The sequence below is a fragment of the Crinia signifera genome, chromosome 8, assembly GCF_055691185.1.
Source record: "Crinia signifera chromosome 8, ASM5569118v1, whole genome shotgun sequence".
NCBI classification, from domain to species: Eukaryota; Metazoa; Chordata; class Amphibia; order Anura; family Myobatrachidae; genus Crinia; species Crinia signifera.
In genome coordinates this window covers 39,577,557-39,603,124 of record NC_139224.1, presented here as the reverse complement: position 1 = coordinate 39,603,124, position 25,568 = coordinate 39,577,557, and the positions used below count along the sequence as shown (strand labels likewise).

At 43.7% G+C, this 25,568-nt stretch overlaps 2 protein-coding genes across 3 annotated transcripts in view; both read left to right on the top strand.

The window, feature by feature from the left end:
- Positions 1-6,200, top strand: part of DCP1A (decapping mRNA 1A) — a 63,438-nt gene extending 57,238 nt beyond the window's left edge. For both annotated transcript variants that reach the window (XM_083156189.1, XM_083156187.1), the window contains one exon: positions 1,976-6,200. In XM_083156189.1, coding sequence (XP_083012315.1) covers positions 1,976-2,056 — 81 coding nt within the window. In that variant the 3' untranslated portion in view covers positions 2,057-6,200. The remainder of the gene's footprint in view (positions 1-1,975) is intronic.
- A 16,988-nt stretch (positions 6,201-23,188) lies between these two features.
- TKT (transketolase) overlaps positions 23,189-25,568 on the top strand; it is a 38,778-nt gene continuing 36,398 nt past the window's right edge. Inside the window, exon 1 of the mRNA XM_083156186.1 lies at positions 23,189-23,438. Coding sequence (XP_083012312.1) covers positions 23,332-23,438 — 107 coding nt within the window. The 5' untranslated portion in view covers positions 23,189-23,331. The remainder of the gene's footprint in view (positions 23,439-25,568) is intronic.

Below are 25,568 nucleotides of genomic sequence, written 5' to 3'. Positions count from 1 at the left end.
GCTCAGCGACCATATTGCACCGTGTGTACACACCTTAAGAACTTTCTTCAACGTAATGAACAAAGACTCCAGGAAGCGATGTCATATCCTCCTGATCTCAATCATAGAGTGGTGTGTCTTGGATTACATGAAGAGACAGAAGAATTCAAACGAGCCCACATTCACAGAAGATCTGTGGCGAGTACTCCAAGGTGTTTGGAACATTCTCCTTGCTCTGTACAAGTGTACCTAGTCAATAGATGTGGTTTTAAAGGCAAATGGTCACAACAACTATTGATTTCATTTCCATTTCTCTTATGTTCAATAATTTGCCTTTTGTTAATTGATAAAAAAATTATCTATTACAGGTTGAGATTCCCTTATAAAAAAATGCTCAATACCAGAAGCATATTCCCTATTTTGGAATATTTTTAGATTTGAATGTGGCATCTTGAGGTATCTTGCATTCATGTTGTATAAACACATCAAACACATGAACTACACAAATATATTTTATTTGTGCATGAAACAAGGTCTTAAAACATAAAACAACGTTTGTGTACAATCTCAGACACTGAATCACAGGAGAATTAATCTGCACAGTCTGATAATGTAACTGCCAGATAATCCCTGTAATGTGGGGTTACTAGAAGTTCAGTATTTCATGTACACGGAGGTGCTTCCCAGGAATCTATGTAAATGTATAACAAAAAAAGAAGAAAAAAGGATTTGTACAAGGGGCACTCAAAGCTGGCTGACTCCATATTGTGTGCATACATGTTAAATAAATGCTAAACCGCAAAATGAGCCAGCTTTGAGTGCCCCTTGTAGGAATCGTTTTTTCTTCTTTTTTGTTATAATGAATTTTAATGCCAACAATAATTTCTGACAGCTATTTAGTGCCGGTTACTTATAATGTCCCCAGCAGTGCCAGTTACATATCATGTCCCCAGTAGTGCCGGTTACATACCATGTCCCCAGTAGTGCCGGTTACATACCATGTCCCCAGTAGTGCCGGTTACATACCATGTCCCCAGTAGTGCCGGTTACATACCATGTCCCCAGTAGTGCCGGTTACATACCATGTCCCCAGTAGTGCCGGTTACATACCATGTCCCCAGTAGTGGCGGTTACATACCATGTCCCCAGTAGTGGCGGTTACATACCATGTCCCCAGTAGTGGCGGTTACATACCATGTCCCCAGTAGTGGCGGTTACAGATCATGTCCCCAGTAGTGGCGGTTACAGATCATGTCCCCAGTAGTGGCGGTTACAGATCATGTCCCCAGTAGTGGCGGTTACAGATCATGTCCCCAGTAGTGGCGGTTACAGATCATGTCCCCAGTAGTGGCGGTTACAGATCATGTCCCCAGTAGTGGCGGTTACAGATCATGTCCCCAGTAGTGGCGGTTACAGATCATGTCCCCAGTAGTGGCGGTTACAGATCATGTCTACAGTAGTTGCGGTTACAGATCATGTCTACAGTAGTGGCGGTTACAGATCATGTCTACAGTAGTGGCGGTTACAGATCATGTCTACAGTAGTGGCGGTTACAGATCATGTCCCCAGTAGTGGCGGTTATAGATGTACCCAGTAGGTTCTTAACAAAAACAAAGTACATTCCGGAGACTATGGTTTTCGGAATAATTTGGATAATGGATATTTGGATAAGGGATACTCAACCTGTAACAATTTTTTTTTTTTTTTTTTAAAGCATTTTTTTGCAGCATTTTTTCCACAACTGCCTAAAACTTTTGCACAGTACTGTTTATAATTTTATGAAAGTTATGGATCAAGTGATTTGATTATTCTATTATACATTTTATTACACATTACTACCTTTTTTTCAGTAATTATAAGCGCATTTCGTTTATATTTTAGTAGGCTATAAAGCAGCTTTTTTTACATTTTTTTTTTATTTAACTTTATGCCCAACAAATGATTACTTTGTTATTGGTCACTCTGTCCTAATTATTTTTTTTTTCATTTGTTCTAGAATGACTCCAGCTTCCTAAGTACGGTCCATGATGCCTATTTACAAGTGTTCTCCAAAAATATCGGCAATGTCAGACTATAAGAAAGGACCGTGCTTGTGCCTGTCCTCCTCCCCTCACTGCCCTACAACCAAAACAATGCAAATCTTTACATGATGGACGCAGCACGAGACATGTATCTGTTGTAAGGACTCTGGTGACTGGCTGTATAATGAGTGCTGTGTAGGGGTGCTTACAGATATCGCCAGCTGGGTGCTTCATGGGTGATAGTCACGTGTCTTGGATCTGTGTTTACATTGAGTATTATGCACGGCAAGATCACATCAGAGGTTTGTTAGGGATTATGTGTTGGAAGATCATCATGCTTTCCTATGAAAATCAAGAAATGCCACTTGTATAATAGTAACAAAGAGAAGCGACACAGGTTTATATACAGTGTTTTCCTCCCTTTAGAACATAACCCATTCTTAAAATCCACTCCATGTAGTGCCTTTTTATAACATACAGACGTGATTCCGTCTTCCTCTCCGCCTCTGAGCAGTTTTGATTTTAACATTTTAATAACTGGCATAAAATAACTATAATCTCCCATCTCTTAACAAATCACAAAAAGGCATTAGAAATTTGATTTGCTGCAGCTTACAGTGCAGCTCGAGAAACACAGTCCTGGTCATAGTCATGGTTTCCCATGGACATACTTCTGTATGCTAGAACCTCCTATGCTGCGGTATTGGGTACTGCAAAACATTCCTGGTAACTACATGCTAAACATCCAGGAAGATTTGTCGCAGGAACCTGCTGATTTATTTTACTCATTTAAACACCTGCATCTTCTCTTACACCAGAGTGGGGTGTGAAAGGGGATGATGGGAAGCGGGAACAGTAATACCCACACCCAGTGGACTCTGCTAAATCATGTTAGGGTTAGTGATAGAAATCCAAAGGCCAACAGGGGATTTTCCTTATTCCTCTTCCCACAGCTCACACTTTTCACAGTATGGCTGTTGGGAGACAAAAGGCTGTGAACACAAATATTTTCACATACTGTAATATCCAGATTAGTTCAGTCACGTCCAGTTCAGTCATGTGCTGTGACTATGGGCTATTAAAATACACCAAAGTATTCTAGGCAGGGTATTTTGAGGGAAAAAAATATATAAATAGCCCATTACAAAAAATATAGGGTAATTTGAGCAATAATATTGGTAATTCATAATACCTATCTTAAGTTTATTGTAATACTCAATGTAAGTGCCACGTGAAACATAATATCCTTATTTAAAATTCATGATCCTCCTAATGAGAAACTAAATTCATATTTTGAGTCCAGAGTTGGACACTGACCACAGAAGTTGTCATTTAGAACCAATTTATGATAGACCAAAGATGTTGGCATCTCAGTACATTTTATATTCTGCTACAGTCTCCCTTTTAAAATAAAGTTTTATCTTTAACCGCCCCCATCAACGTCTAAATTTGGATTTCGCTGACTAAAATTAGCGAGACATTTTTTTTAAATTATTTTATTTTAAGCTCCATTCCTAAATTGCTGCCAATATTGTTACTTAATTGTAACTATTTTAAAGAGAACATGATAAAATACAGACAGTGTCTCTTTCCATACCTCATGGCACGAGCGGATACAAAACGAAAGACGTTTATGAAAGGGAAAAGCCTTAGTCTTGACATAAGTAAAACAACACTTTTCGTGTCAGATTATCCCATTGTGCAGCGGCAGCTTCTGCTGAACTACAAGCACCAGCAGTGTATGTTTTTAAAAAATTCTCCGTTAATGTTCGGATTTGGAAAGTCTTGTATGACCAATGTATTTTTACAGAATATGTAAAGCTGCAAGTACTGCATTTATATAGCACTGTTAAAAGATAATTCTAACATTATTTGTTGGTGCTATGAGAGGACCTTCACACTGCAAGCCATGTAAAATAAGCTTTATATGGGAGCAGAACCCGTTTCTCTAAGCACCGGAGTGGCTTCTGAGAATACTGTATGTATGATATTGCACTACAAAAACATTTTCATCAATGTTATCGTCCATTAGTGGCATTTATTGCAGGGCATAAGACAAAATTGCAAGTGAACCTACATTTGACGTAATACATTTCACTGCTGTCATTTACTAGAACTTATCAAAATATGGGACTTTATGCAAAGTAGCTTTTTTCAGTAATGTTGTACAGATGGGTTGTTACAAATAATATTTAATATATTGTAAATCAGGTCTTGACCCTGATTGCTTTACCTTTGTATGTAAATGCATTGATAATGTACATCTTCAGTTATTGTCTTTTTTTTAAACGGCACAGTTGATTTTTGTAACAAACCTGCTACCTTCAGTTCTAGAAATAACCGTACTGCTCCTCAGTCACACCCTATGGGATTTTTCTGTGGAGGTTAAGGCACGCCACATTACGTGTATGACTCATTTCTATATGGACTTCCAAATTACTTTAGCAGAAACTGCTTATATATTACAAACCACACATTATCTAGTGCTTTTCTTCTGTCTCTATCTGGAAGATATCGGCCCAAGTGTTTGTTCGGTCTTCTACCGTCTTTATAAGAGTAGTGGTGTAGTGCATGCAGTATCATTGAGTTGCAGTCCTTCAAGGTTAGCAGGTCCCGCTGAGCAGCATATATGCAGAGAACTAATGGTTCATACACACTGGGCGACTATGCCCAGCGTGTATGGACAGTGATGATGACAATGTTTTACTGGACATTTATAGTAACAAAGTTAGTATTTAAATACATATTCATTTGAAAAGATTGCTACTTTTAATTGCCTTCGTATTCATTTACCCTATGCGATTATTTTGTGCTGCATCTTCGTGCTTTTGAGAATGATCTGTGAAGGGAAACAGACACTGTTTGGAACAGTCTGGATTGTTACAGACTGCAGTTAGGATAAAAATAAATAGAATTATAGCTTTATTGATGTTTCTATATAATGCACTGAGCAGTTTAGTTTTACAGTAGCTGCCTGCAGACACCCAATACAGATGTAATGATCGTTATACAGTATGATCATCTGTGTACTTATTTTAAATGTATTCGCTTTGCCTCTGACTGGACTAAAAAGATTTCATAATCAGCTCAAATATAAACCATAGCTTATCTTGTATGTGTTTCTTTACTTTAATTGTTTAGCCTTTCAAACATTTTGTTAAGAGATTTCCATCATGTAAACCGTTATTGATGCCTTTTTGTATTTTAGGGGGCTATTCAATGTGTGACGATATTTCCGACAGTCGGAAATATCGTCCCTTCTCGACAAAAATAGGTCTAATTTACATTCAACCAATTGAATGTTTCCAACGGGCAGAAAGACCGTGGATTTTTGAAAAAGCACACAAATTGTCTGAAACATTCACAGATTCAAGAATTTAACGTTCTTTTTTTTTTTTTTTTTTGACAATGCAGATGTAACTTTTAAAAAAGTCGAATTTGCGTGGGCGATAATGAAGCCAAAAACAGCCGCATTGAATAGGTTTGTGGTGATTTTTCTTACTGATGGAAATATCAGAACACATTGAATACCCCCCTTCTTCTTCCATCTTTATTATAATTGGGGAAAAAACAAATAAAAAACACAGTAAAATTATAAAAGTCACTTACCAACAATGGTTCCAAATTTGTTTTAAGTCTACAAAGAAAACAATATTCTGTAACTTTTGGCATTTTCTGACGGAGAGTAGAAGTAGAAGTACAAGTATAATAACTAAAAAAAAATGAAAAAAAATAATAATAAAAAAAAAGAAACCTTTAGAAATCACAAATTTCAGTCCTTTTTAAAAGATATTTAAAAAAAAAAAAAAAAAAAGAATAAAGCTTTCTCACTACAGTTTGTATTATTGTGAATTCCAGGTGATATGTCCTATATTTTTTAGTTCTTAATAGTTTGCAAAATAAAGATAATAATAAACCAATTTTTAAATTAATATGTTTTACGAGTTCTAAAGTAGGATGTTCACAGATAAATGATATACAGTATTTACCTAGATCATTGGGTAGTCTGAATACTTTATAACAATATAAGCATCCAATACAAACTACAGGTGCCAGAATACAGTGTGGATGTCGCTTTTTTACATAGTGATGTACAATTGCTATTATTTAATACATGTTTACGTGCAGTTTTACATGTGAAACCTTTCTATGTGTGCAAAAATATATTTTTTAATTCTAAATAAATGTGAACATCTTTGATGTCTGTTGTAATTTATTTGTTAGATAATTACATTTTGAAAATATTAATAAAACACTTTGAGGGGAATTCAATTAGACCCCATAATACATCAGGCCTTTTTTTTTTTTTTATTTCGTCCAATAAATTATCCTGTTTTCCAATGTTAACACATGGGGCTATAGTTACTAAAGTTCAAAGTTGGATGATTCTTTTTGTCTGTTGATCGATTCAAAATCGGACTTGATCGATGTTCGTCTTCCAGGGCTAGAACACCTCTTTATTGATATTTAATCTGTCAGAAAATGTGTGTTCTAGCCCTGGATACTCAACATCAATTAAATTCAGATTTTACATCGACCTTTAGTAAATATACTCCATAAAAACTGGGATACGTTCCTGGGCATATGGGCTAACTGGTGAGCAGCACTCGATAACCAAACTATGGGATTAACTTTCCTGTTTGCTGAGGCCTGACAATAAATCCCCATTGATTGGTTGCTATAGGCAACATCCCATGTTCAATAGATCTTCGAATCTGCTCCAAAGGGGTACATTTACTAAGTTGCACAGTGCGGAAGCCACTTCATGCAATTTTCCATGGGTCATCAATTGAAAATACTAATGATTACTTAAACCAGCTGGCATGGAAATAATGGGCAATATTGCTTTTCACTTGATTCATTGTAGCAGTACTCACATTAGCGTAAAGTCTCAACCGTTGCTACTGCGGCTGGCTGCAACTACAACCGCTTTGTGATGCATCCAGATACCCTCAGTGTGGCTCGAACCATGGCGAGCAAAATGAATTGCATTAATACCTGAAAGTTGACCTTTTGCCACTGACGACCTAGTGCATGTCGACATTGTGGTGTCGAGCGTTTGACTGCCTCCCTTAACATGATCTGTGAGCTCATTCTCAACATTGACTGAGGACAGACCTTTCTATTTCTGCTTTAATATGGTTTAGATAAGGGGTGGACAATAAGTGGCTCTCCAGCTGTTGATGAACTACACATCCCAGCATTCCTTACCTTAGTTTTGATATTTGGCTATGCTGAAACTGATGCAGGGCATGCTGGGATGTGAAGTTCATCAACAGCTGGAGGGCCGCTTATTGCCCGCCCCTGTTTCAGATGCTTTGGATCAGAGACCACAGACTCTGGGAAGTAGAGGTCTGTCTGGAATGTCCTAAGAAAACTACGGGCGGCTACACAGTCTGCAGGTTCCCTCTACAATAGTGCAACAAGCTGCGGAGTAGCGTTCTGTACCCTGTTTGACGGCACCTCGCGTTATGGCCCTGCCTCAGATTATAGAAGGCAACTTTTCATTCCAGATAATCGGTACTGACAAACTTTTAGTAGTTAAGGGATGGGACATGTATCACTGTTTGTTTGAGTCGTTGCAGCTTGTTCTATTGATGCGCAGAAGCAAATGTAGGCATTCCGATGGATCTTGGCCAGGTCTTTATTTGTATGAAGTGGGTGTTTCTGGATGGCAGCTAGACAGCAATGCTGCTGTGGCACACAATCCTGGGTGTGTTGTGTGAGTGTAGCTATACTCAGTCATGCTTACAGAGCAGGGAAGCCTATATCTGTTGTATGGCTTACATTCACCATGGGGCCAGTGCCCATATAAATGATGATCATTGCTGATGTGGGCTGAACAGTGAGTGGTGGTGGTGGGGTGATAATATAAGCTTGAGCAATGAAGAGAGCACCTGTCCAGTTCAGCGATGGTTCTGCAATCAGCCAGATGAGTGCGATAAGCTGGTCACAGTGTTCATCTATCTTGTGTATTTGCACCAGCCCTTACCGCTGTATATGTGTTTGTGTGGGCATTTGCGGGTGTGGGCTACTCCCATGTGTCGCCAACTGAGAGATGATACTAAAATGCATCTCTGGGACCACCGGAGTTATGAAAAAGGAGGATTGGTTAAATGGGCTGCATGGCCATGTTCTGCTTGAGAATACACGCCCCCTTTTTTTTCAACAGGAGTATTTCACCCGCACTGGGTGTCCTCACGCCTAGTGACGTTGCTGTGTGTGTGGTTGTACATCTTTTTACAATTAGATAATCCCTTACTGTGAAATGTGCATAAAGATTCCTTCATATACTCCTATACTATTTTACCAAATGACTCTTTGTTTGTGCCCTCTACAGGATCAATATGAACTTACACCTTTTAGTAAAATGTTTGCTTATCATCTGTGTTTCTCAATCATCTTCCACTTGGGTAACACCCGGTAGCCCATATGGGGCATACACACTGGCAGTTTTTACCTATGAGCTGCAGCCGCAGACTGTGAGACTGCTCTGGCTTCACTGGGACTGGCAGTGACTTCCTATTGGAAGTTTAACCTTCCAGTCATCCAAGGCTGTCCCTTTGGGGGGGATGCAGTTAAAATCCCGGCGGTCGGGATCCCGGCGTTCAGAATCCCGACGCCGAAATCCCCACACTTTCTCCCTCCGTGGGTGTCCACGACACCCCTGGAGGGAGAATAAATTAGCATGCCGAGCGTAGCGAGCCCGCAAGGGGGGGCGATCCACGTCCCCCCCCTTGTCGGGATTTCGGCCGTCGGGATTTTGAATGCCGGGATCCCGACCGCCGGGATTTTGAATGCCGGGATCCCGACCGCCGGGATTTCATACTGAATCCCTTTGGGGAGGTATAACCTCCCTCTGGGGCTTCCCTCGAGTTGTCAAACCCATCTTCTCTTCACATTTCACTCACAGCTATCAAATATCAAACGCTCAGTGACCATCTTGGTCCACATACTCCTCTCCATCTTTGGCCACCAGCCCCTAGTAGTACGTTGATCAAGTCCTCACTACTTACATCTAAACTGTAATGTGTGTTGAATTGTGGCATTCATTTTACCTGTAATCTATTTTTGTTATTTATTTACTGTAATGTTAAGTTTGGTCTACTTGTACTTTTCCGTTGTACGGCGCTGAGAAACACTTGTGGAGCTTTATAAATAAAATTATAATAAGAATTGCTGTGAGGCAATAATGCTTACTATTATACCGTCTGTGCTGGTGATGATGTGCTCAATAAAGTACCAAAACATTCAGTGTCCTATCTTAGGACTTTATTCTGGTTAACTCGCAAAGGCAAATTCCTTCTCAAATGGACAAAACCGTGTGCACTGCAGGTGGGGCAGATGTAAAATGTGCAGAGATATAGATTTAGGTAAGTTATTTTGTTTCTGTGCAGGGAAAATACTGACTGCTTTATTTTTACACTGCAATATACCTGTAGATCTCACTTTGAAGTAAAACCCCACCTAAATCTAATTCTGTGCACAAGTAACATCTCCCCACCTGCAGTGCACATGGTTTTGTCCATTTGAGAAGGAATTTGCCTTTGCAAGTTAACCAGAATAAGGGCCTTAATTTGAATATTTTGTTTATAGACAGCGTACATGCGCTAGTGGACCCTTTAGCAAGCTTTAAAAAGTGTAGAGTGATAAACAGCCAGCCAAGCAGCTCCTACCTGTCATTTTTCAAACACAGTCTGTAACATGGCAGGTAGGAGCTGATTGGCTAGCTGTTTATCACTCTCCATTTTATCACTTTTTGAAGCTTGATACATCTGGCCCTCAATCTCTGGACATGCCTTCACTTGTTCCACAAGTGACATGATTCCAGGGCAGGCTTGCTGGTACCTGTAAAGAAAAAATATGAACTCTTTCACAAAATCATTAACCCCACATACACTGCCACCAGCGGCGCTGGGAATAGCCTCTGGCTTTTAGCCCAGGAATGGTATTTCCTTGGGAACTGCAAAAAAAAGTCCTTTCCAAGGACTTCCAGTTCTCGCCTGACCAGTTTAAGGCTGGTTGCCGTTATGGCATAGGGATCCCACAATGTGAGCCTCCCTGCTATAGCGTCATCCCCCCTATTGGTTCAGCCTGATGCTTATTATTACTGGAAAGTAGGGGGAAAGGCATGCTGTTTTTCCCACCCTATTTTTGAATACCAGACCCAACTCACAGGTCTGGGCTAGGCACTGATTAAAAATATTGCATTGAATCTTTTCTTTCAGCTGCACAGTGTAGAACTGCCCGCTGCTAAGTAACTTTATTATGTGAGTGGAAGCTGGCCGGCCAAAGTAGGGAAAAGTGTGTATGGTGATCCAATCCTTCCAGCAGGTGCCATTAGGAGGTAGAATCTACGACCATGGGGAGTATTCAATGATTTTTTTTCTCCATGTGCAGCGAATCCTGTTTAGGATTTGCTGCACATTCGCAGGGTTCAGGAGGGCTGCAGCATTCACTGCCAGCCCTCCCGGTCACCCTATTCAATGCAGCAGGGGCTCGCTGCATTGAATAGGGTGACAGGGAGGGCTGGCAGTGCAGGGAGATGTAAGCCTCCCCAGGGAGCCGGGGGACGGAGGCAGGCAGGGAGATGTAAGCCTCCCTGCCTGCCCCAGAATTTGTGGGGGAGGGCTCCTGGGGCAAAGACAGCAGAGGCTGCCCCCCGGGAGGGGCAGGGGTAGGGAGCTGCTCCTCTGGTCCCGCACGTAACAAGCCGGGACCAGACTGCAGTGATTATATGAATATCTAATGAGCTGCTCCCGGCCCCCTGCTGGCGAAAGTGTAAAAAAAAAAAAATTTGAAATTAAATATATATTAAAGTGCTTCAAGCACATGAATAAAAATAGCATGCCCCTTCACAGAAAAAAAATCTTATTTTTTTTACACCAAAAAAAAACCCTTTATTTTAAAAGATCACTTTCCAGTTCAACTTAAAAAGATGTTGAATGCAAAATGATAAATCATGGCAAAAATCAGGGAGAAAGCAATTCGCCATCCTAGCATTGAACACACTCTCAGCGAATCCCAGTGAAAACCCAATTGAAATACACCAGCGAATTGCAGCGAGCATGAATGGAGAACTGGCCGGCATTCACTGTATGCTTTCGGCGAACAGTGAACATTGAATAGGGTGCATCAGATTTTCAGTGACAAAAATTCACCGCTAGGAGTGAAAACAGCCTGATTCGCCGAAAAAAAACGGTGAATCGGGAGCATTGAATACTGGCCCATGTCTCCAGTAGGATTGTATCAATTCTGATAAAGGAGTTGGCGGATTGTACAAGTGTGTACCCAGTTTTAGGCTGGATCATTTAACATTCTTTTTTATTTATTTCATCTTTTTTTTTTTTTTTTTTTTTTTACAATAGTCTAGAATGGACACCTGGAAACACCAAATCTTCACTTAACCTGGGGCACAGAAAAACAGTACTGGTGTCACATCAATACATTTTTGCCTCTAATTAGGCAATCGGATTGCAATCAGAAGCAAACGCAACACCTCACATCTCAGTGGAGAGGAAGGAAACAGGCTTTGTGACATACTGAGCGCCTCTGGATCTGCATAAACTCTATGGAGGAAATGTTACTAATAGTTACTAAACAGTCTGATGTCTGTTTTTCTATATAAGCCAAATCAAATCGAAATCAAACGGAAATTGAACGCATTTCATTTCGATTCAATCCCAATGCGAGGGCCTGCGACATCGAAATCGAATAGAAAAATAGACTTACATCTGGCCCTCAATCTCTGGACATGCCTTCACTTGTTCCACAAGTGGCATGATTCCAGGGCAGGCTTGCTGGTACCTGTAGCCTACCTGTAAAGAAAAAATATGAACTCTTTCCCAAAATCATTAACCCCACATACACTGCCACCAGCGGCGCTGGGAATAGCCTCTGACTTTTAGCCCAGGAATGGTATTTCCTTGGGAACTGCAAAAAAAAGTCCTTTCCAAGGACTTCCAGTTCTCGCCTGACCAGTTTAAGGCTGGTTGCCGTTATGGCATAGGGATCCCACAATGTGAGCCTCTCTGCTATAGCGTCATCCCCCCTATTGGTTCAGCCTGATGCTTATTACTGGAAAGTAGGCGGAAAGGCATGCTGTTTTTCCCACCCTATATTTGAATACCAGACCCAACTCACAGGTCTGGGCTAGGCACTGATTAAAAATATTGCATTGAATCTTTTCTTTCAGCTGCACAGTGTAGAACTGCCCGCTGCTAAGTACCTTTATTATGTGAGTGGAAGCTGGCCGGCCAAAGTAGGGAAAAGTGTGTACGGTGATCCAATCCTTCCAGCAGGTGCCATTAGGACATACTTGCCTACTTTTGAAAACTAGTTTCAGGGAGATTATAGTTGGAAGTAGAATTTTTCACAGCGCCCCATTGAGGAGGCGTGTCATGCTCCACCCAAAGGGCGTGTCTAGTTCCATATATGGAGAGATTGTGAAAAGAGATTGTGAACATGGCACCTAGAAGCGTGGGTGTGTACTGCTTCATCTGAGAGGAATCTTTTAAAATGACTTATATGCAAATGTAGAAGAGCCCCACAGCAGTTAGTAAGAGCTACTATACTTGGTAAAGTGCTGGGAAATGGTACTGGTGATTCAATGTAAATGTATCTATCTCTCATTCCTTTTTCCCCAAAAAATGTAACAGTGTAATGTGGGCTAGGTGAAATGAGGGAGATTGCCAGACTAATGAGGGAGAGAGGGAGATTGCTGTTATTTCAGGGAGTCTCCTGCAGAATGCAGGAGGGTAGGCAACTATGCATTAGGAGGTAGAATCTACGACCATGGGGAGTATTCAATGATTTTTTTCTCCATGTGCAGCGAATCCTGTTTAGGATTTGCTGCACATTCGCAGGGTTCAGGAGGGCTGCAGCATTCGCTGCCAGCCCTCCCTGTCACCCTATTCAATGCAGCAGGGGCTCGCTGCATTGAATAGGGTGACAGGGAGGGCTGGCAGTGCAGGGAGATGTAAGCCTCCCCAGGGAGCCGGGGGACGGAGGCAGGCAGGGAGATGTAAGCCTCCCTGCCTGCCCCAGAATTTGTGGGGGACAGTGGTGTAGCTAGGTCCCACGGTGCCCGGAGCAAGGGCATTTTTTGCGCCCCCCCCCCCCCCCTGTATAATAAAAGGAACCACAGGCTGCTCCCCTGTATAATAATAATAATAGGACACCACCCCCGGCTGCTGCAATAGTGAGCTGGGAGCAAAGGATGAAGCCACAGCCCACTATCCTACCCTCCACACGCTGTACAGCCTCCAGCCGCTCACCCCTTGACCCCTGGATAGGGACTTTGGTGCCAGGGATGCGGCGCCATGATGTTGATGCCCGCTGTGCTCGGCATCAGTCATCACATCACGGGATGCCGGAGGCAGGGATGCGGCACCATAACGTTGATGACGTTGTGACATCATGGCGCCGCATCCCTGCCTCCGGCATCCCAAACCGGCGCATGCGCAGTGAAAGCACTCGCCGGGTTTTCATTTTCCCCACTGACTTGATGCCGGGCACAGCGGGGATTGGGGGAGCAGGGCGGGGGTTAAAGGAGGTAGATGTACTGCACTCACATAGTGGGTGTGTTTTTAGGCGTTGCTTAGTGTGTCCCTACCCCCTGTTGGTCATAAGTGCAAATAGAAGGGTGGGCTGAAGCGCTGCCTCTGTAATGGTCTGCTCAGCTGTACTAGAAATAAATGCAGGATGGTGGTGTGAGCTGCTTGTGGTTCTCTATATATGCAAGAATGAGTGAGAGGTGGATGAAGTAAATGCAAGGGTGTTTATTGATGAAAATTTATGAACAACTTCCAAATATAAATGTTTTTGCTCATGTGTGCCCTTGTGCTTACACCTGCTAAGAGCCCCTCAGGGAATGAGGGCATCAGGGGATCCCTTTATACCATTAGCCCGGATGGGGTTTATGTCCCTTAGCAAGTGTGTGTGTGGTAATGTCCCAGGGCTGAGTCAGTAATGTCTCGCACAAGTCTGCATATGATAGGGTTTAAGCAGGAAGCGGCGTCCCGCTAACTGCTTCTTACCCTGTCAGCGATGAGGAGTTGGCTCGGCTGCTTGTACCCTGGCTCGGCTGCTTGTTGTTTGACCGCCTGCACTGTGCAGTCTCTCAGGGAGTTCCTCCTCCCTTCTCGTCTCACGATGCCCCGTGTGCTGTGTGCCGGGAGGCGCAGCAGCCGCAGCGTCCCAAGTCCAGCTATGCGCGCCCGCCCGGCTCCACCTGTAGTGTCTGGATCGCGGCTTCCGGGTATCAGCTCTCATGAGAGCAACAATGATGCCTGGCGCCGCGCCAACAATGATGCCTGGCGCCGCGCCAACAATGATGCCTGGCGCTAGCAGGGCAGGGGAGCCGGCGGCAGAGCTCCGGCGCCAGGTGACATGTCGGCGCCCGGAGCTGATGCTCCGCCCTAGCTACGCCTCTGGTGGGGGAGGGCTCCTGGGGCAAAGGCAGCAGGGGCTGCCCCCCGGGAGGGGCAGGGGTAGCCGGGACCAGACTGCAGTGAATATATGAATATCTAATGAGCTGCTCCTGGCCCCCTGCTGGCGAAAGTGTAAAAAAAAAATAATTGAAATTAAATATATATTAATGTGCTTCAAGCACATGAATAAAAATAGCATGCCCCTTCACAGAAAAAAAATCTGATTTTTTTACACCAAAAAAAAAACAAAAAACCTTTATTTTAAAAGATCACTTTCCAGTTCAACTTAAAAAGATGTTGAATGCAAAACGGTGAATCATGGCAAAAATCAGGGAGAAAGCAATTCGTCATCCTAGCATTGAATACACTCTCGGCGAATCCCAGTGAAAACCCAATTGAAATACACCAGCGAATTGCAGCGAGCATGAAACGGAGAACTGGCCGGCATTCTCTGTACGCTTTCGGCGAACAGTGAACATTGAATAGGGTGCATCAGATTTTCAGTGACAAAAATTCACCGCTAGGAGTGAAAACAGCCTGATTCGCCGGAAAAAAACGGTGAATCGGGAGCATTGAATATTGGCCCATGTCTCCAGTGGGATTGTATCAATTCTGATAAAGGAGTTGGCGGATTGTACAAGTGTGTACCCAGTTTTAGGCTGGATCATTTTACATTCTTTTTTTATTTATTTCATCTTTATTTTTTTTTATTTTTTTTACAATAGTCTAGAATGGACACCTGGAAACACCAAATCTTCACTTAACCTGGGGCACAGAAAAACAGTACTGGTGTTACATCAATACATTTTTGCCTCTAATTAGGCAATCAGATTGCAATCAGAAGCAAACGCAACACCTCACATCTCAGTGGAGAGGAAGGAAACAGGCCTTGTGACATACTGAGCGCCTCTGGATCTGCATAAACTCTATGGAGGAAATGTTACTAATAGTTACTAAACAGTCTGATGTCTATTTTTCTATATAAGCCAAATCGAATCGAAATAAAACGGAAATTGAACGCATTTCATTTCGATTCAATCCCAATGCGAGGCCCCGCGGCTTCGAAATCGAATAGAAAAATAGACTTTGCAGGTAAGAATATATAGTCTAAATCTAATGTATACACCGCACTTTGCAATTTGATCCAGATACAATCTGGATCGAATCGGGATTGAATAGAAAGTAAATTGCACAATGTGTACACTACTTAAGATGGGAGTTCTATCAGATACTATTCTAGAAGGTGCTAAATAACTAAGCAAATTCTGATTGGTTGCCATAGCAACATTCCATGTGTAATATAACTCCCATCTTAGTATATTTCCCCATATAAATTATATACTCATGTACTAGATTCTAAATTAGCAAAAACAATGTGAATAGATGTTTTCTTAATGATCTTCTTTCTTTAACATCCAGCATGGACACTGCACCATAATTACCTATCCTCCCAAAAGCTGCGGGAGACTCACATTTTTTTGGGTAGTCCCCTCCAGCACTGGAAGAGTAGATGGTAGTTCCCACATCTCGCTAATTCCTTCACACATTCAGCCAGGACATCCCAATGGTTACCACCTGTGGACGCAGATTGGAATTGCATGGGGAACCATAGCTCTCGTCTGTGGCTGTGACAGTGCTAGGGACTGCGGCAGAAAAATGAGTTCAAGTGGCAATTTACTGTCAGACATTGTAAGCAACCATAGACAGTGCAGCCAGCGTCCGATTGACGGTTTTGCTATTTGCACACTTCATCGGATTAGAGCCGCAGTCGGTGGGTGTCTCAGTAGGGGATACATATGATATCCCAGTGGTCAGGATGTTGGTGGTCAACAAAACAACCAGCATCCCGATACTGAGAACCCTCTCCTCCTAACTGCCTTGCAGCAGCCTAAACCCTAACCCTCCCCACCCCGCAGCCTAACCCCAAGTATGACCTAAACCCCCTCTTTGCAGCCTAACCTTAACCTTCCTCTGCCTGCAGCCTAACCATAAGTCCCTCCGCTAGTGCCTAAATGTAACCCTCACTTCCGTTGCTAGCCCCACATACCTACCGATCAGGATACCAGCTGTCAGTATTCCGGTGTCAACATCATTAGGTTCCGGCACCGGTCTTCTGACGACAGTTGGGATGCCAGCTTTGGTATATTGAAGGCTGGCATCCTGACCGCAAGGATGCTAACTATCTCCCTCAATAGACTGCCCATCGGCTGCAGCATTGGGAAAATTCCACAGTAGACCATAACAAAAGTCACAGCGGCTACTGTGGGTGTGGATTATTAGATAGATAATGTCTAGCTGTTGTGAAACTACAAGTCCCATCATACCTTGCCACAGTTTTGCTATAGGGAATGCTAAAACTATGGCAATGCATGCTGGGATGTGTAGTTTCACAACAGCTGGAGGGCCACAGTTTGGACATGCCTGGTCTAGACAGTCAATAGGTTGATGCCAAAAGGTCAATATGCAGTAAATTGACATGGTCAAGAGGTCGTCATGCAAAGTTAGACACATTAAAAGGTCAACATGCATTTTTCACATATTTTTGGTGTCAATGTAGAAACCTAAGACATGGGCCCCAATTCATGTAACATGTACCCTCGTTTCAGAGATGTTACAACCCGTCCTGCAAATGGTCCGGACACACCTCCATTGTCTTGACTGTGCCCCTCCACTCCTTGTCGACGCCCACCAAATGCCATGTTGCCACCCCCCATTGGCATTCAGACGGCATCTTCCTGAATGCGAACACAGATGAAAGGGTTGCGCGTGCGCAGATTAGAGAAAATAGCGTAATATTGTTTTGCACTAATCAACCATTGCAGCTGAATCATCCCCATAGTTCTCATTTTGGGGAAAAAGACATATCCTGGCCATGTGTGATGCCGGCGTTATTCCAAGAAGTACTAGCGTATGACTGTGCTGAGTAGATGGTTTTTGAATAACAGCGGATGATGTTATTGGGCGCAGTCTAGGTAAACATGGATGCCACTAAACACTTCAGCCATTCTGAATGAAAGATGTGTTGTGACATCACTAGTCTATTGGATTGTATTAACTACAGGTCAACGTCTACAACTGTAACAGCCTTGTAATCCACTCCAGATTCATGTCATGCTGGCTAATGCACATATTGTTACTTAGCTGGATTGTGCCATCTAGGATGACTCTGCAAATTCTCCAGAAAAAAGCAAATCACCAGTAGATCTGTACTGCATGCTTCCTTGTACATAAAAATGTAAGTGTTCGAAGTAACAAAAGGAAAAGAAAACCTCTAAAACTAATTTATTAGCATACTGTAGCACAGACTCCTAGCAGTCAATCAGCAATGCCGTGTTATAAGTCCAGTGCAAGCAAGATGAAAGCAAATGTCTGATTGGTTGCTCTGGTTTACTGCACATATCACAGCTAAGCACCCTGAGGCTCATTCAGAATTTTGACTGTGGTCAGTAATGGATATCATTAACCCTTTCAAGTCCAAAGTCTAGTCAGGCTCAACAGCCCTAGCGCTAGTAGCAGATCCAGTGGTGAGCCACTTTAAAATATAAACATTATGTTCAACATTCAATGTAGACCATTTTTAATTTAAAAAAAAATTACAATTAATTTAAATCAGACTGTTTGAATTGCAAAAAATGTGGACTGCAGCTACTACCTGCCATATTTCATACACAGCCTGTAACATGGCAGTTAGCAGCTGATTGGCTGGTGTTTTATTGCTCTCTATTCTATTGTATCACTTTTCAAGCTTAGTACATCTGGCCCACTATCTCTACTTACCTTGCTGCCCTTGACCTGCTGTTCTTCCCAGTTCACCCTCTAATTGTCTTTAATATGTAAGGCCCTGTTTCCTTTTGTTCCCCCTTCGCATCCTTAAGTAGGGATGTAGTCAAGTTCCCAATGGTCGGGATGGCGGCTGCCGGAATCCCAACTGCTGGACAGAATCACTTTGCTGGAACTCTGACTTGGAACAGAATGCTGTTAGGGGATACGGTCATTAGGTCTACAACAACTAGGTCGACAAGCACTGGGTCGACACCACTAGTTCGACATGGGACAAGGTCGACATGACATTAGGTCGACACAAGCATTAGGTCAACATGGGATTTTTCACTGTTTTTTTGAGCCATCATGTGCCGACAGGTGGTATTTCATGCCCTACCATCCACTAGTTGACATTGCTGCATGTCGACATTGCTGCATGTCGACCTAGTCGTGTTGACCCAATGCTTGTTGATCTAGTTGTTGTAGACCAAATGATCCACACCCACTGTTAGCCGGCAATGTGATGATAAGTATGCAGGGTCTGGTATTGTTAAGGCCCCCATACACTGTGCGATTTGGGCCCAATTTCACCCAAATCGTATGTGCAGACATGCCATCCGACCCGATGCGCGTTCCCGTGTGCATCGGGTCGGGAGGTCGGACGGGCTTTGGTAAATCTTATGTGCAGCCTGGAGGCGGACAGGGGACGTGGCGTATGGGGAGCTCAGCTGATGCAAGTGGCAGGGAAGGTGAACTGACCTGGGCGGTGATCGCCGCAAGCAGGGTGCCGGTGGTCCGGGGTGGTGAACGCAGTGATGGGCAACCTGTAGCGTGGGGGAAGCCGGACAGCAGCGGGCGCACATAGAAATTAATGGACAGTCAGTGATTGGCTGAGAGCTCTCTCAGTCAGAGAGCTCTCAGCCAATCACTGGCTGGCCATTCATTTCTGTGTGTTTCTTCTTTGTTTTCTGCTGCCCGGCTTCCCAGTAAGTAAACCGCATCTGCGTCCCCTGCCTGCCCCCCCCCCGCGCCGCCACCCCGCTCTGCACAGCAAGTCGGCCTAATGTATGGTTGCCTTTAGGCCAGGGTGGGTGGTGGTTAGAGTTAATCACTAGGAGTGGTTTAGTATTAGGTAAATTCGACCACGGCTGACATACACAGGGAGACCTAGGCACGACTGCTGCATGTTTTATCACTTTTCAAGCTTAGTACATCTGGCCCCCTGTCTCTACTTACCTTGCCGCCCTTGACCTGCTGTTCTTCCCAGTACACCCTCCAATTGTCTATATCAGGGGTCCTCAAACTATTTTGCTCTGGGACCCCATCAGACAATAAAAATAATTACGGGACCCCAGAAAGTTACTGCAGAAGATCACATAACATGTGTAGTCATCAGAGAGCACCTGCATGGCAGCATTGTGGAGGCATAACATGATGGCAAGAGTCTAAAATAAACAATTCAACAGATTTTTGAATAGTTGCAACCCCATACTGAGAAGGTCAGGACCCACTTGGGGGTCAGGACCCACTGTTTGAGAACTGCTGGTCTATATAAACGATCTGTAGTTCGGCACTCCCAATGACCTTAACCCTTCAGTGTTCCGGTGCCCTCACAAATGGAGATACACAAACGATACTGGTGTGCGGCACTCGGTCAAGCAGATGAAGCAGGAGACTTAACTCTCTTAGCAACGTTTCAGTTTAATTATAAATTGTTTTCAAGCTTACATACAAGTGAACAAGTGGCTTAGCTAAATACCAACTGGTACTGCTGCTCCGGACGCTGGAGCCCGTCTACAGAGTGCACCACCTACCGTTGTCGCAGGCGCTACTGCCGATGACGTCACTCTGGCTGCCCGGCACCTGCGTCTGGCGTTGCGTGCCTGTTGCCAAGCAACATGGACAGGGCCGAAACTAGGGTTTCCGGCGCCCGGGGCAAGGCAGTCATTTGGTTGCCTCCGCCCTGTAGTCAGCCAATCAGCGTCCGGCAAGTCTTTTCCAAGTCATCAGCGCTTCCCGCCGCCAGACAAATAGCGCTAGTAGGAGATGGAGTGAAAGCAAGCTGCTGCAGCGGCTACACCAGTCCCCGGATCCCCGCTGCCTGTCCCTGGACCCGAGCTGCCCGGACCCCCCCCCCCCCCATGCAGTGCCCGGGGCGCCTGACCCCCCCAGCCCCCCCCCCCTAGTTACGGCCCTGACATGGACGCTGCAAAAAACCAGCAAAAAAGAGAAAAAACTTATACATGCAAAAAACTTTGAAAAAGGAAACTGGAATACAGAAAGTAGAAGCAGCAGCAAAAATATACATATACATATAGAGCCAGTTCAAAAAAGATCATAGGCAACATCCGTAGGAGATTTGCTCATTTAACCCTTTCGGGTATACAGTGTTTAGTCTGGCAATCCAGCGGCTTTCGCATTGAATGAGTTTAAGTGACCGATTGCCCCCTCTGATAGAGAAAGGTACCGTGTCTATCATACGGTACCTCAAACTACTTAAAGGGTGTTTGAGGAGGGCGAAATGACGAGCGACCGACTGGTCACTTGTGCCTGTTATCAAGGCCTGACGGATGGCAGACCTATGGGCTGCCATTCTACCTTTACATTTTTGCTCCATCTTTCCTATATATGTCAAACCACACGGACACAAAATTTGATACACCACAAACGTAGAATTGCCATTAAACTGATGTCGAATTTTAAATGTGAATCCTGTATGTGGATGTTGGAACGTGTGGGGGGGCAGGGGGAGGGTCTGTATGTTTGGTCAGTCCCATGTCCCACAATTTCAGCCCTGGGGTTAGACATTATTGAGGGTAAAAAATTTAAAAAAATTATTCCCAAAGGTTCGCACAAAGCAGCAAATGTGTAGCTTCTAATTCCATGGAAATCCATTCGGTGGTGATTGATTGTGAATGGATTTTACCCTGTTCAAGGGCAGGAAAACACAAGGCGGCATTTACCTGCTCTCTGGGCTGTGAAGATTCGCAGAGATCCGTTCTGAATTGGGCCCCATGCATCGGGCATGGCACAGCAAACTACACACAAATCACAAACTGCAAAAGGAAACAGCAATGAGTGACAATAGTTGTCAATTACCCTGCCTGACTAGTCATCTGAATAAACCTACACATTAGGTTTTTTTGAACGCCGCTTTTCAGTGCCCAAGTGGCTTCTCAGTTTTGACTGCACCAAACCAAGGGCCTAATTCAGATTTGACCGCTGAAAAGAGAATTTGCAAATCGAACAATTATCAAACGATCGCTCACATCGCACATTTGCGAGGGGAATTAGCGACAGAAAATGCATATTTCTCATAAACATCCTCATGCAGTTTGACTGACAGAAAGTCGGCATTTAGGGGTGGTAACCTGCCATTTTCTGGGTGCCAATAAAAATGTGTATGTACTATATTGTTAATGATGCACGCTGCTGCGGGTTGTTAGCAATGTCCATCTCTGATAAGATATTGCTAGAGAGGGACATTCTGCAGAATACAGCATTGCCACATCCCCTCCCCCCCTCCCCCATTTATACCTGCCACTATCACACACCCCTGAGTGGAAATAGATACGCCCATAGGTGAAGCTAGACACGCCCATTGGACAGAGCATGACACGCCCCCTCAACGCATTGCTTTGCGCAGCAGATTCTGGTGACCTTTACAATCTCCCTGAAACTACTTTTCAAAAGTAGGCAAGTATGACCTACTCACAATTGCACAGCAGGCAAAATCTCTTAAATGGTTTGGGAATTGTATATGGATTTGCGAGTGGATGGCAATTAGTGAACCATTTGCAATTTTCTCACAATTTGGCTATGGGTGTTTTCTATTCTATCTTTCTCTTTACAGTCCACGGCAAATTCTCACATTAGCGGTCAAGTATCAAGTAGGCCTTAAATGTGGAAACATTCTTTCTACTGAAGCTGCTGCAGCTGTTAGCAGTTGCTCTGCTGCTGCCATGATATTTTCATTACCAGCGGTTTTCACCAATCTATTGGGGCCACAAAAATTTCATTAAACAGGGTTGCATTTACTTTGAACTTGAATAGTGTTGGTAGAAGGGTATTTCAATGTGGATATTTTTCTTTGGCAAACTTAAGAGCTTCTAACTTTTATTGTGCAGTTAAACAACTACCACAGTGGTTCTGGTAATATCTGAATGACAATTTTTGACAGTTTTCCAGCAATTCAAAGCAAATGGTCAACTGTCAATTGCTCTCATCCATTACCAGGATTTCGTTCCAACCAGCCCAATCTGACAATCGATCTGTAGATGTATGGCTGGATTTGGGTAGGAAGCAGTGACATTAAAAGGGGGTGGGGTGAGTGTGACCAGTAATGGCACCCCTGCCCTGTATCTATACATTTAATATTTATATAGCACTCACATGTTACTAGAGAATATTTTAGCCACTCACATCAGTCACTGTCCCCCAAATTATATTGCTACCACAATGACACACAAAGCCAATTACATACAAATCCCACTCATATAAGGCCTTGGCTATATTAATTTGTCCCAGGATTATACCTATGTACTCTCTGTACAGAGCAGTGACCAGGATAGCTGTCCTGATTATCTCTGCACATGCACGGTGATGAGTTGCTGCATTATAGTAATTGAAACTAAGCACAGCATAGGCCCTAAAGGCCGAGTATACTGTCAGCACTGTATGCACGTGTAGATTTTCCACTCCTAGCTGTACTGTACAGCGCTGCATGCACATGAGCTGCTCCTGTACTCTCTCTCTGCATAATCTCCTCTGTCATTTCCTCCTTACCTCCGTCACCTCCCCCAGTACGATGCCATCCCCTGTATCCCACCCAGTACTGTACCATCCCCTATACCCCCCCCAGTGCTGTGCCATCCCCTATATGCCTCTTTGTGCCAGTCTCCCTCCCTACCAGGCACTCCAGCCCCTATACTGTACGTGCCAATCCCCTCTCTGTCTGTGTGCATGTCACCCTATGCCCCCTCCTCTGTGTGCAACTGCCCCACCCAGTGCCCGCCCCCTGTCTGTACCCACCCCTCTCTGCTGCCTTTATTGCCCCCGCCCGCGGTGCTCGGCCCGTGTGTTCCTGCAGCTGTCAGTGCCCGCACACGTCTCTCTAATCCCCGGCAGCTGCCTTCTCCATGGCGGATTATCACAAACCCGACCAGCAGACCCTGCAGGCGCTGAGAGATACGGCCAACCGGCTGCGGGTTCTGTCCATCAGGGCCACCACCGCGGCGGGCTCAGGGTGAGTCACTGGGGAGATGCCCACCGGGTACCATGTGCAGCCAGAGAGTGCCCCACGGCACCAGGGCCACCTACACACCCTTCTCAGGTGTTGTCACCCACCTCCGGGTGACCAGGTACCCTCTGGGTATCACTATACCACCACACAACGGCACACACCCCTGCAAACAAATAAATCAATATCTATCTATCTATCTATCTATCTATCTATCTATCTATCTATCTATCTATCTATCTTTCTTTCATGCAGTGTTCTCTGGAGGTAGGTGACATAACACAGTGCGTGTCATTATGTTTTATGCAAACAGATCCAATTCATTGAACCTCCTGAATTATAATATAATGTATTGCTTCATAGTTCTATATTTGTTAGTCTCTTATGAGAAACTTTATTGGCCTTGGCAAGTGATGGATGTTCTGTGGAATATTGCATAACCCCAAACCCCTCATCTGCCCCACACTCTGTGCATCCTTCAGGTGTAATGTGAAAGCTGCCTGACTGACAGGGGAGTGGTGTGCTGAGATGTACTGCATACAGCAGTATGTACAGTATGTCTACACGCTACATACATACATACTGTACATACATAAACATAGGTGGTAACAAGAGCATTACTTATAGGAAATATGCATTGGGGGATTGCACTGCAGGTATAAAGGGACTTTGGGGTAGATGTATTAAGCAGTGATAAAAGAGAAGTGATAAAGTGCCTGGTACTTTATCATCAGCTCCTGACTGTGAAGTTAAGCTGCCCATACATCTACGGATCGATTGTCAGATCTTGCTGTTTGGAACAAAAACCTGGTAATATCTAAATGACAGTTTGGCAGTTTTCCAGCATTTCAAAGCAAATGGTCAACTGTCATTTGCTCTTATCCATTACCAGGATTTTGTTCCAAACAACCAGATTGGACAATAAATCTGTAGATGTATGGCCAGCTTTACAGGCTGGATTTAAAAAAGTACAGTTAGCTGATTGGGCGGTGATAAAGTACAGTACCGGGCACTTTGTCACTTCTCCCTTATCACTGCTTCATACATCTATTTCACAAAGACTAAAAAATTACTTTCTTTCAGGAAACAATGTTTAAACTTGTAAAGAACAATCATAAAATGTTTCTTGTGCAAGACGCCAGAAACATACGATATCAGCTCTCCCAGAAAAAGGAGTGCCTTGGGAAATGGTTTTCAGATAATTATAGGAGCTGATTTGAATATTATACCTGTGCACTTGTGTAATCAGCGATAAAGTAGAGGAATATAAAGCACTAACCAATCAGCTTCTAACTTTAATTGTACGGGCTTTGTTTGAAAAATGAAAGGAGCTGACTGGTTAGTACTTTATAGCTCTCACTTTATCCCTCTCCATGCTTTGATAAAGTGCTTTTTTTTTTTTTTGTGACAGTTGTAAAAACAATTGCAGGCTGTCGTGAGACTTCTGAAAGTAGCTGCCCAAGGTGTAAGCTGTTTAAAAGAAAAAAACAAACTTGGTTTATCTTTTGAAAAAATAGAAATATGTCAAAATCACCTGGCTGCATGTAAGGGCCCATACACACCGGGTGAACAGCTCACTTTTGGTGTTAGAGCTGCTTTCAGTACAAAACCACCAAGTGTGTATGACCCTGCATTGAGCGGTGAGGACAGGTGCGCGCTCCCCCATCATCACCGGCCACCGCCGCTCATCTGCTGGTATTGCCATCCGAGTTGACGGCTTTCACCAGCGTCCTGCTATGGAATGCCACCACCCCCCCCCATCACGTTTTTTTGGGTGTCACTGTTGACTGCAGAGAACATAGACCCCGAGTGGTGTACCGCGTACGGCGTACCTACATATAGCTCACTTCGCTTACCATGCTTACGGCCATGTGGCCCGCTGCTCTCTGCAAACTTTACCATTCCCGAAGGCTATAGCTTATGTCCACCTTTTGACCATGTCAATCATATGTATGTCGACCATATGTTTTAAACCTATTGATTGTCCACCTAGAAATTGTCTGCCAGCCAATTTCCAAGATCTGTTCCGAAAAGTTCTTGGTCCTGGCAGAATGCGTTCTTATTATGAGTATATGTATTTTAAGCGACTTTGAGTCCTATGGGAGAAAAGCGCTATATACATAAGATTATTATTAT